This window comes from Rhinopithecus bieti, unplaced genomic scaffold (assembly GCF_001698545.2).
Source record: "Rhinopithecus bieti isolate Rb0 unplaced genomic scaffold, ASM169854v2 scaffold_17939, whole genome shotgun sequence".
In the NCBI taxonomy this organism is placed as follows: Eukaryota; Metazoa; Chordata; class Mammalia; order Primates; family Cercopithecidae; genus Rhinopithecus; species Rhinopithecus bieti.
The window spans coordinates 870,793-883,927 of record NW_016809446.1 but is presented as its reverse complement, the minus strand read 5'-3'; the positions used below and the strand labels follow the sequence as shown (position 1 = coordinate 883,927).

At 37.0% G+C, this 13,135-nt stretch overlaps 1 protein-coding gene across 1 annotated transcript in view; it reads right to left on the bottom strand.

The window, feature by feature from the left end:
* Positions 1-13,135, bottom strand: part of PIKFYVE (phosphoinositide kinase, FYVE-type zinc finger containing) — a 99,628-nt gene that overhangs the window by 54,410 nt on the left and 32,083 nt on the right. Inside the window, 5 exon segments of the mRNA XM_017889399.1 lie at positions 3,305-3,472; positions 4,000-4,147; positions 6,274-6,385; positions 7,518-7,675; positions 9,811-9,949. Of these exon segments, the coding sequence (XP_017744888.1) occupies positions 3,305-3,472; positions 4,000-4,147; positions 6,274-6,385; positions 7,518-7,675; positions 9,811-9,949 (725 nt within the window).

Below are 13,135 nucleotides of genomic sequence, written 5' to 3'. Positions count from 1 at the left end.
CACCACACCCAGCTAATTTTTTTGTATTTTTTGTAGAGACGGGGTTTGCCACATTGCCCAAACTGGTAGTTTGTTGTGCAAAATACTGAAAGGATAATTAATAATTTGATGTCAACAGGAAGGGGATGCTCCTAGGTTATGTTATAGACTCAAGCAATCCGCCTGCCTCAGCCACTCAAAGTGCTGGGATTACAGGCATGAGTCACTGCACCCTGCCCCAACAAAAGTGATTTAAAATGATGAATATGTTCATTAGCTTGGTTTAATAAACATATCCATCATTTCAAATCCTTACTTGTTCCTTAATGATTCCATATTTTATACATATATTGTAACATCTTTTTATATCCCATAAATACAATTATAATTCATCAATTTACAATTTAAAAAATAAAGCTTATACAGACTCCAAAGCCTGTGCTTTAAACAAATAAATATGACCATTGCTTTTGCCTCTTTTAACATATTTCAAGTACGAAATTGTCTTCTTTGTCTACAAAGCTATTGAGAGATCATTAAATGTCTTATTAACATCAACAAAGATAGTATCTCTCATAGTCTTCTGATTTATCAATCTTGTATCACCATAAAAAATGGAAATGGGGTTGTTTTGGAATGACTTATTTTGGTTAACCAACACTGGTACCCAGTTACCACCAATTCCTTGTCTAAATACCACAGAACATTCTGTTCACTCTACACTTCTCTACATTTTTCCAGCTTCCAATGTCACATCAAGAACCCATCTTTAAAAAGAAAAAAAAAAATGCATCTATCACTACAGTCATCTAGACTCTCTCCTACTCTTTGCAACTCTTCAAAGATAACAAACTCTGGCTCCATGATCCCAGATCCAAAGTCTTTCAATAACCTGACATATAGTTTGCCTAAACCTGGCAACAGACTTATTTAAAAAATCATTAATTCTCTATCTCTTTATTACCCTGGACTTCACTTTCCTCTTAACCACATGTATTCTTTCCTGATAAGATTAGTCTAAAGAGTGGGGAGGAACAAAAGCCTTCTTTTAGTCATCAATCAATATTACATAACTTTCCCAAATAACTAGCCTAGTTTTTCTTTCTACTAAACTTTAAATCTTTCTCAGATATCCTTGGCATTTTCTCCAACCTTCAGTGCAAGCTGGACTTCTATTATACTGTCATTTTTCTTAAAAGTGCTGTCCCCTCTTTCAGATTTATTCCCCTATGTAAGTTGCCACTTACAACTTTGATAGACAATCTGTTTAAAAGATTGAGGGCCAGGCACAATGGCTCATGCCTGTAATCCCAGCCCTTATGGAGGCCAAGGTGGGTGGATCACTTGAGGCCAGGAGTTCAAGACCAACTTGGCCAACATGATAAAACCCCATCTTTATTAAAAATACAAAAAATTAGTCAGGCATGGTGGTGTGCACTGGTAATCCCAGCTACTCAGGAGGCTGAGGTGGGATAATCACTTGAACCCGAGAGGTGGAGGTTGCAGTGAGCTGAGATCGCACAACTGCACTCCAGCCTGTTGTCTCTTAAAAAAAAAAAAAGGGATTGAGATCAGGGAGGTTCCAAAGGAGTCATATTTTTGTTAACTGCAGGTGTTTCTCCTGTCAATTTCCTTGGAGACACAATCTCGGGTTGTTACCATAACAATGTCATTTTTGGAGCCTCCTGTTCCATTCCACTCCACATGTTCTCAAGTTAGGTTTTCAAAAGTAAGTATCTGACTGTGCTCAGCAGTCTATCCTTTGCTATTACAAATTCTATGATGACAGGTCACTCTTCAAGATTTTCAGAACTCCTTTAACGTTCTAAGAGGTGAAATCATCAGCAAGTCAAAAGTGTACTTCATATTCTGCTTACAGCAAAATGCAATTGCCAACAGATGTGTCCAGAGAACAGATGTTCATCATCTGTGTGCCCCTGACCCACATCTGTAAGTTTATACTCAAAACCTTCATAATATCCCCCATGTGACCACCATCTATAGTTAATTCTCACACAAGTGTCATATCTGCTTTTCCATCCTTTCATACTCACCCAAATATTCTCCATCATTTTTCCAGTTTGTTTTGAGGATTTCCATAAAGATGTCTATCTTACTCATGTTCAATGCTAGTCAACTCTCCTCATTAACAGACCCTCTCTAAATTTCTTATTTTTAAATAACATATTCCTTTTTATTACTATAACTCTTAAGTACCATTTTACCACATTTTGATAATAGCTAATACTGACAATTATGAGAAATTTGTTGGTGAAATATAAACTTGTATCAAATCATTTTAGTATAAATGTTTTGTTCAAAAGCTTCTGTTTTCTGATCTATTTTTAGGCTCAAAATAGAGTGCACAAAACTTAGGCAAGCATTTCAGATCTAACTAAGGAGACAATTCTACTTTAGACAGTTATATGTTTAAAATACAAACTCCAGGTAAAATCACGAAATAAAGCGCTTCATCTTTATAATATTGATTTTTCAGTTATTATGACATAATGAAATCCCCCATTTATTTACTCATGTATTTTTTACTTATTCACTTCTACACAATCCCATGATAGGACTATAATTTAAATTGGCTTTTAATTATATCCAATAAAGTAAGCCTCATCATCCATTTTAAAAACAGGCATTTCTTATGTGCTGCTATGTTAGATTTTAGTAATGTTTACCTCTTTCTCCTTTTACACAAAATGTCTTTTGAATATGGTCACTACTATTTTTGAGCCAGTAGACTAAAGCATCAAATAAGATAGCTAAAAATAATGAATTCATTTTACATTAGAGAAGAAATTGTTTTAATAAATATAGAATATACATACTAAGCATTATGAATTATTGTGGAGGTATTTTGGAATGTGTGAATGATTTTCCCCCAATCTGGTTCAAGCATCTTAATGAGTTTAGTGAAGTATTATGTTACTGGGTAATGGCAAAGGCAAACAGGCTTTAAAATGTTAAATGAAGAAAGAGAAAAGAATAGAGCAGAACATCCATGTTATAAATGCAAAGAAATGCCACCTTGGAAGTTGCACATTATGGGAAGAGCAGTCAGATGTGGTTCCTTTTAAAGACTACAAGCTTTAAACTGGGCATGGTGGTGCTGAGGAAGAAAACAAGAAATAAAAGGAATCAACCAAAAAAGGTATGGGGAGGAGGTGTGGGAGAAATGAGAAAGGGTAGAACAAAACCCACACCAAATCCCCTCAGCCACATGGGACAGAGGAAGCCAGAAAGACAGGCTGGCATGAGATCCTATGGCCCAGCTGTCCAGCCTGTGTTTGGATTCCAGATGGTGACTACCTCCTACCTTTTTGGTCAGCAGGGTGAGGGGGCACATGTGGGTACTTGGAGGGCTTCTTGATATGGAAGTTCACGTTGTCCAGCTCCACGTTCAGGCTGATAGAAGCGGCTGAGTCACTGTCCACTGTGGACTGGAAACTGCTGACTGATGTGCGCTTGCTAGGACTGGCAGAATCTTTTAGTGTTGGGAAGGGGAAAGAAATATAGGGAGAGGAGGGGAGTAAAAATGGGTTTTATCAGGGTATTAGAGGAAAGGAGAAAAATGTTTTTTTAATATACAAGCCCAATGTGCAATACCAAAATGGATACAGTATTTTCACGTACTTCTGTGTAGACTTAATAAAATTTGAACAAGTTAAATGTAAAATCAATTTTTAAAATGAAGAAATATATTGGAGGTTCTGCAGAGAGAAAGTCTGATACCATAGTGAAGAGATGAGAAAGTTGTCTGCTGCCATATTATTAGTTCAGTTATTTTTAAGCTGCTGCAAACTATAGACTATGGTAAAATCTAGAAATGTCAGCCTAACAAGTTGGTTTAAGAAAATACTGTATCTAAGACAAAGACTGCTATCAGATGTTTCCATTTAGTTGGAGCCATAAATCATAAAGTGGAATTATTTCAACAAACAAGGTAATCATTTTATCATTCATACACAGTAATGACCCATCAAAACTAAAATGTTAGAAAGTTAAACTCACTAGCCAAATTATCGTCACCTTCTTCAGCTATCTGTTCTGTGTCACTGTCATCAAACTTTATGTCTTTAAACCAGGATGGTTCAGAGTGTCCTTCCACGGAGTTCACTGAGTCACTGTCTGGAGAAGGCGTCTCAGAAAATTCTGTACTCTGAAAGGATGAAGACAGGATCCAAGCAATTGGCCCTCAATGGCAACAATGTTAAGGCTGTCACACTACAAATAAATTGTAGTCCAATATTTCTGTGAACTTAACAATTGAATTTATATAAAAATAAACAAATTAACAAAAACTAAATTATAAACCAGAATCATACTGACGATTCCACTCTTTAAAATTATAATTTTCGTTAACTAGAAGACTTAAGTTGTATATTAAGAACAAAACATTTTTTTGATACAGATTTTAGAGTGTTTCATTTCATGCCTTAATCCTGAGAGTGAAGATAGCTTAGATTTATTTTAGCTCTGGGGAAACTCTCTCCAGAACACATATTGGAAAATAAATTTTAATCTATCACACCACACCAGTATTTGGAGTCATTTGTCTCTTTTAACCATTGACTTTCCAATTTTAGCTCACAAAGGTGTTACTAAACATTACACAGCCGACCCTTGAACAAGGGTTTAAACTGCACGAGTCTACTTATATGTAGATTTTTTTTTTCTGCCTCTGCAGACAGCAAAAGCAATCTCTTCTTTTCCTCCCTCCTCCTCAGCCTACTCAACATGAAACAATGAGGATGAAGACTTCTGTGATGATCCATTTCCACTTAATGAATAGTAAGTAAAGTTTCTCTTCCTTATGATTTTCTTCATGTTTCTGTAGCTTACTTTATTGTAAGAATATGGTATATAGGCCGGGCGCGGTGGCTCAAGCCTGTAATCCCAGCACTTTGGGAGGCCGAGACGGGCGGATCACGAGGTCAGGAGATCGAGACCATCCTGGCTAACACGGTGAAACCCCGTCTCTACTAAAATACAAAACTAGCCGGGCGAAGTGGCGGGCGCCTATAGTCCCAGCTACTCGGGAGGCTGAGGCAGGAGAATGGCGTAAACCCGGGAGGCGGAGCTTGCAGTGAGCTGAGATCTGGCCACTGCACTCCAGCCCCAGCGACAGAGTGAGACTCTGCCTCAAAAAAAAAAAAAAAAAAAAAAAAAGAATATGGTATATAATACACACAACATACAAAATATGTATTAATTGCCTGTTATTGATAAAGATTCCAGTCAAGTTATTAGTAGTTAAGTTTTGGGGAAGTCAAACATCGGTGAATTTTCAACTCTTCAGGGGGTCAGTATCCCTAACTCTTAAGGGTTGACTATACATACATGTGTGCCTGTGTGTGTGTATATATATGTATATATATGTTTATATATGTGTGTGTATATATAACCCACATATTTTATCAAATTACATAAACCAAGAGTGAACATATATCTTTTTTTGAAGTTATATTTTTAAATAATTTCCACTTCCCTAAAGCAAAAAAATATATATTCATCCGTATACCATTGTTTTTGTTTGTTTGCTTTGAGATGGAGTCTTGCTCTGTCACCCAGGCTGGAGCACAATGACGCAATCTCAGCTCACTGCAAGCTTCACCTCCCGGGTTCATGTCATTCTCCTGTCTCAGCCTCCCAAGTAGCTGGAACTACAGGCACCCACCACCACGCCTGACTAATTTTTTTGTATTTTTAGTACAGACGGGGTTTCACCGTGTTAGCCAGGATGGTCTCCATCTCCTGACCTCAGATGATCTGCCCGCCTCGGCCTCCAAAAGTGCTGGGATTACAGGTGTGAGCCACCGCACCTGGCCATCATCACTATTGTTATACAATAGTACTAGAGCCAAAATTATTTCAATAGATGCCATAAAATTTTTCATTGTATTATTTATACTCTCAGTTAGTTCTAAAAACATAGGTATAATAAAACCAAAAACCATTAAAGTTAAATGATAAACAACTATAAACACCATAAAGCCAAATTTAAGAACTACCACACCAACTAAAGAAAGTGTTTGAGTCTTACTTTTTTCCTTTTTATTGTCTGATCAAATTTAAAGTAAACGATAAAATGTTTGATTCTAATGGCAGCTTTTTCATTATTGCTGCCTGCCAAGTAAAAAAAAAATGTTTTAAATTTCCTCAAAGAGCAGGAAAAAATGTTAGAAAAAATTATCTTCTAATAAACTACTTTTTATTCCCACTGATGAAGAAAGACTATAAAGTAAGCTTGCTACATTCTAACTGGCAGTAAACACTGAAAAGTACCTGCAGTGGTCTATACAGCGCATACTCGTCTCTGAAAAGCTGGTCGTGATGACTAACACAATCCAGCCAACGTCCATCAACCATTGCTTGTCCAATCGCTATAGCTTGTGCCCTGAATCAAGACCCACAAAAATGAAAAGTTTTAAAAGTCAGTCAGAACAGTTAAGTACCAGATAAGACACAACCTTAAATTTTTTTTTCAGTTCTAATCAGAGTTAGAATTTCATATGGCCCTTGGATAAGTAAAGGACAAAACAAGAGAGAGTTAAAGCATATTAAAAGATTCTTCCAGGTACTATAGTAAAGGACAAGAAACTACTGGTAAGGCAGTCCTAACAAAACCTAATTTTAATAACAGCAAGCATTGACTGAGTATTCAATGCATGCACAACCCTGTACTTAACAGATTTTAAAAATGTTGAGAAAAGCTCCTACCTTCAAGGAGCTTAGTTTTAATAAGACAATACCAAACATTACAGATACAGGCATAAAATATGTATACATATATATATGAAATAGACACTTAATGACACGTTACATTATATGGCATTTCACAATTCATAAAGCACTTCAGCCAATATTATTTCGTCCCCCACAGTTTATTCACAGGACCACATAATTTTCCTCATATTGAAGAAGTCTCAAAGAGATTGAATAATGTGACTAAAAGCACAAAGCTAAAAAATATATACAGCCAAAATTGCAACCAGGGCTTTACTGCTTAAAGCTATTTCTCTCTTTACTTCTTTACGTACCTTTTTCTTCCCGTGAGAGGAGGAGTAGCTAATCTGAGAAAATAGTAAAAGCTAGGGTATATGTGTATTTGAAAAGCAGGACCTGTTACTCTTTTTTATAAATGATTTATGAGGCAAGCTAGGACCCGACAGGCATAGCTCACAGACTAAATACTCAACACAGGTTACAACCTGTCTAGATTAGTGAACAGTAGCTGAGGAATTCTTTGGCCTTAGGTTCCAGCTACATTCTCTAATCCTGCTTTGCTAGACAGTTCTTCTGCTTTTAATAAGGTAAATTAAGATCCCATTTGGCTCCTTGTACTCCTTGCATCTGTTCTCTGCTGGTTTAAACTCAGACTGGAGGAGGGTTAAATAATTAGCACACTAAACCATCAATCAGATAAAACAAAGAGCACCCTAACTCTACAAAGAAATCTATAACTCTTACTATCTTCAAATATGTTTTCTCATTCAAAACATAGAAACCTCTTTCTAAGATCAGAATACCTTGTGGCAATGTGCCCATTTCGGATTAGCCAGTTGACTAATTCCTTTCCTACAATGCAGTTGGGATGCGTTCTCAACCAGTAGCGGTGATCCTGAAACTCCATTCCACTGCTGTGATGGCAGATTTTTTTCCACAGGTCCTTTAACTGAACACTGTCCTGCAATCACATTAACAACAAGTAGTTACTCTTTAGAAAATGCTATATACTTTTCAGATGTTTTCCTGTGATTTTGAGACTCATAAAAGGAAACCTAATTTGGGTTTCTTTATGGTAGCTAACTCACACAATTTAATACAAATGACTGGGAACAGCTTGAACTCAGCTCATCTAATTCCAAACATAACTTTTTCTCTTGAAAACCAACTATTTCAAATACTTCTTTTTTCAGTCAATGGCACATCTCCTATTTATGTATTCTTCTTTGGAGATGGGGCAAGGCAAAGGGAGACAATAGTTAATCACACTAACCTAAGGTAACTGTTCCTAGAGGCTTTCACTCCACCACATCTCACCATGTACCCAACTGCCAGATGACTTTTTTTTAAAGGAAGACCTTCAGTAAATTACTCCCTTCTCAAAAAATTTCTGAATGTTCCTCAGCAACTAAAGGTTCAAATCTACACCTGTAAGTACAGAATTCATTGCCTTCCACCAGGTAGTCCCAAATAACTTTCCTTTCTCATTGCCCCCAGACTCCTATTTAAACTCTCTTCCAATTAAAAAATCCTACTTCTGGCCATGGAAAACGTCATGCTTATTCTTACCTCTATATCTTTCTTCACACCTTTAAATAAGATTCACCTTCCTCACTGCCTATCCAAAACTATTCCATCTCTCAAGGTCCAGTTCAAGCCCTTCAGTTTAAGCCTTTTTCTGATTCCCTCATTAGTAATGAGCTGTTTTTTGAATTCTTACATGACATATAGTCATATTATCTGACACTTTTTTATTGTTAAATTATTACTACTTCCACTATTAAGGATCTTCTCCCTGATCTTATTTCTACCTTTTGTGAGTTTGTTGGTTTGTTTGTTGTCTTAGAGACAAGGTCTTGCTATGTTGCCCAGGCTGGAGTGCAGTGGCTATTCATGGCCATGATCACAGCACCCTACAGCCTCAAACCCCTGGCCTCAAGAGTCCTCTCGCCCTAGCCTCCCAAGTAGCTGGAACTACAACTGCATGCCACCACACCTGGCTCTTACTTCTACTTCTGAATTATAAGCTTGAGGACACAGCCATATCTTCCATTTCTCTGAGTCACTCTCTTAGAATTGAACACAGTATTTTATGCACAGATAAATTCAATAAGCAACTGATTATTTCATATAAACATATAGTATTAAATGTCTGAAAAGTGTTACATGTGTATAACAAACATGCTTCAAAGCTTAAATAGCAATATGGGACCTAAGAGTTAAGCTCTCTTATTATGTAGGTAACTGAATTCTGATTTTACCAGACAAAAGGGATAAAGAAAATACTGGCCAGGCATGGTGGCTCACACCTGTAATCCCAGCACTTTGGGAGGCCAAGGCAGGCAGATCACGAGGTCAGGAGATCGAGACCATCCTGACCAACATTGTGAAACCCTGTCTCTACTAAAAATACAAAATTAGCTGGGTGTGGTGGCACATGCCTATAGTCCCAGCTACTCAGGAGGCTGAGGTAGGAGAATCGCTTGAACCTGGAAGGGAAAGACTGCAGTGAGCCAAGATCCCGCCACTGCACTCCAGCCTGGTAACAGAGCGAGACTCCATCTCCAAAAAAAAAAAGGAAAAAAGAAAAGAAAAGAAGAAAATATTAATGCAATGAGTACAGAATACTTGACCCATCACACAGGTGATCCTAGTAAAACTGAAGCTAAGCACTTCTGTTTAACTGATACACTATTTCATTTATATGTTTCTTTTTAAAAAGACTCAGTGACAGGCTGGGTGCAGTGGCTCACACCTGTAATCCCAGCACTCTGGGAGCCAAGGTGGACAGATCACTTGAGGTCAGGAGTTTGAGACCAGCCTGGCCAAATGGTGAAACCACGTCTCTACTAAAAATACAAAAAAGTAGCCAGGTGTGCTGGCACGTGCCTGTAATCCCAGCTACTCAGGAGGCTAAGGCACCAGAATCGCTTGAGTCTGGGAGGCGGAGGTTGCCGGGAGCCAAGATCACACCACTGCACCCCAACCTGGGCGGCACACCGAGACTCTGTCTCAAAAAGAAAAAAAAACGACTCAGTCACATAAACATTCTCTATGCTCAAAACTAGCAATAGGTCAAAGATACTGGACCAGTACCAGAAGAATTTTTCGTTCATCCTCAGTGGTCTCTGTCCTAACATATGTTCGGTTAGCCTGGGGACTGACAGATGTCTCATATGAAGGTACCATAGGAGAACCAGATCTATCCAGTGACAGGTTAGTAATGCTGGCTGATCTGGAAATAAAAACAAAAAGTGAAATCACAGGTGTAAATTCTTCTTCAATAAATAGAATTACAGAGAAAATTCATTTTTAAATAAATGATTATTTACCAATGTTAAGGGTACTTTTAAAAGTATTTATGATGGTTATGCATGATACTATCATTGGAAGAAATCTGGTAAAGGATACCCAGAAATTCTCTGTACAATATTGCAACTCTATGTAAGTCTACATTTTGCAATTCTGTGTGTGTCTAAAACTACTTGGAAATAAGTTTAAAAGAAAGTAGCTATGGAAAGATTACAGGAAAACAATTATATAGCTCATATATCAGTAATATTTCAAAGGGAACAGATACAAAGTCTTCTTGTTAAAATGCTGTTAGTGGATTTTTTTTTTTAAATAACAAATATAAAGACTGAAACTAAATGCAGAAATCATCTTGCAGATCAGGGTCAGGAAACTATGGCCCACAGGCCAAATCTAGCCTGCTTCCTGTTTTTGTATAGCCCATGAACTAAGAAGGTTTTATAGTTAAACATTTGCAATGCAATCAGTCTGATGAAGGGAACACCAATTTTGATGTCCAAATAAGCAAAATGTTATTACCAAAAAAAGAATCCCTTTCTTCTCACTAGTAGACCTATATTTAAAATATTGTCCTCAAGTATTATTACATTATGCTATTTTGTCAGTAAAAAAATTACAAGAAATTTGTTTCTTCTCGTAATATCAGTATTCATACATATCCTTTAACTCTTGGTAAAGTTACCAAACAAATGACTTCGAAGTGGAATACCAATTGCATCAAGGAAACTTTATTTAAAAGAAAAGGTAACTAGAAATTTAGTTGGCTTCTATCTAGAAAAAAATTAAACCCAATTTTAGCTTCTACATAAAGGATAAAAGGCAAAAGCACCTATGATGTGTTAGACTATATATATATAACTCATTCATTAGGGCAGTATCTGTATCTTCCCACATTTAATCTTCACAGCATCCTATGGAATATGTATTACTAGCTCTATTTTACAGATAAAGAAATCAAGAATAAGGGATTAAGTAATCTGCCTAAAGTAGCTCGACTAATATGTATCAGGGCTGCCACCTACAATTAGGTGGCAATTGAAAAACCGTATTTCCCCAGTATAAGATAAAAATATTTTTTAAATAATTTAAGAAAGTATTCACAGGTTTAGCAAAGTGTCAGTTAATAGGAAACCACTGATATCAAATAGTCAATAAGCAATTTTTTTAAATAATTGGTTATTTATTTCTTGGCATAGTCTTTTAGTGAAAGCTTGCTATTACGTCTTAATTTAATCTCTTTTCCAAAGGGTACATTATCCATACATTCTATTTCTCTATCATTCTAACCATCCCTACACATATTCTAATATAGAGGCAATAATAAAAGAAAATTAGTCAATTTTGCTGTCAAAAGCTCTAATAAGTAGGCTAGTAGCAAGAATACTGATTAAAATTATATTTAGAGATAGCACTCACTGACTAAATTACATCTTTCCTAAAGACTTACATCAATCTTAGCATTAATTCAAAACATATACATTGTAAATTAGCACAGGTAGCCCTACACTTCTACACATGCCAACAGGAATACTGTAATTTTCCCCATCTTTTTAAAAACCATCTCTTGACTCCACATCCCTTTGTTGCATTTCCCTCTACTTTACAGCAAAACTCCCATCTCCAGTAACTCTTCCATTATCTCTTGAACCCCAAACCCACTGACTGCCTATCAAGATTACCAATGTGTCGTTAAATCCAGTAGTCAGTTTTCACTCTTCATCTTACTTAACATATCAGCAGCATAACTCCCCTTCCTTGAAAAACTTTCTCCACTTGACTAATAAGATAAATACCCTCCTGGTTTCCCTGTCACCTCACTGGCCTCTCCCCCTGTCTCCTTTTCTGGCTTCTCTTGATTTCTCCAATCTCAGTCCTTAGTCCTTATTTCCTTCCTTCTCACACTCATTCTCTTGATGATCTCCATCCAAGTTCATAGCTTTAAATACCAGGCACACGATGACAACATCCAAGTTTATACCTCTACCCTGTAGCCCTCCCCTAAATTCTGGATTCATATATCCAACTATTTGACATCTCACTTGGATGACGATATCGCAGATTCACACATCTAAAACCAAACTGTTCCTCCCAGTTGGCAATTCCACCCCTCCAAATGCTCAGGCCAAAGACCTGAGTCATCTTTCATGTCTTTCTGTTGAAGCCTACATCCAGTTGATTAGCAAATCCTATTAGCTCTACAATCAAAATATATTTAGAATTTGTCTATTTCATCCAGGCATGGTAGCTCACACCTATAATCCCAGCAGTTTGGGAGGCTGGCGCAGGTGGATCACCTGAGGTCAGGAGTTTAAGACCAGCCTGGCCAACATGGTGAGACCCTGTCTCTATTAAAAATACAAAAATTCGCCAGCCATGCTAGCAGGTGCCTATAATTCCAGGCTAGCAGGAGGCTGAGGCACAAGAATCGCTTGAACCTTGGAAGCGGAGGTTGCAGTGAGGTGAAATTGCACCACTGCACTCCAGCCTGGGCAGCAAAGTGAGACTGTCTCAAAAAAAAAATGTCATGTCATCCTTCCACACTCCACCCAAAACTCTCCAACAAGGGAAAGGTTTTCAGAGTAGAATGTCAACTAATAAACGTAAAAGCAATGATAGACTTAGAAAAGTCACCATTTTGCAAACATAATAACATTGTATTTCAACAAGTATCATAAATGAATGCTAAAACTATTGACTGAAAGATTAGTAAGATATAGGGTATTCATGCAGTTTTAAAGTATCTCCCCCACATATTACTTACTAATTACAAAGGATAAAACAGTAACTTTACAGTGGAGAAACCCAACATGCAAGAGATCAAGTCAGCAACACCAATGGGATAAACTTGTATTGTGTCCTTTATAACATAACAGATTGAGAAGGATGTAGCACTCATGTAGTATTTCTGCCCCAAAACTGCACAGCCCAAATCTAATCATAGGAAGCTTTTGATAAACTTAAATTGATGGGCATTTTACTAAACAATTGGTCTATCCTCTTCACAAAGAAAGACTAAGATACTGTTACAGAGTAAAGAAAACCAAGACATATGAGAAATAAATTCAATGTATGATTCTGAACTGGATCACAGATTGAGGGGAAAATCAGT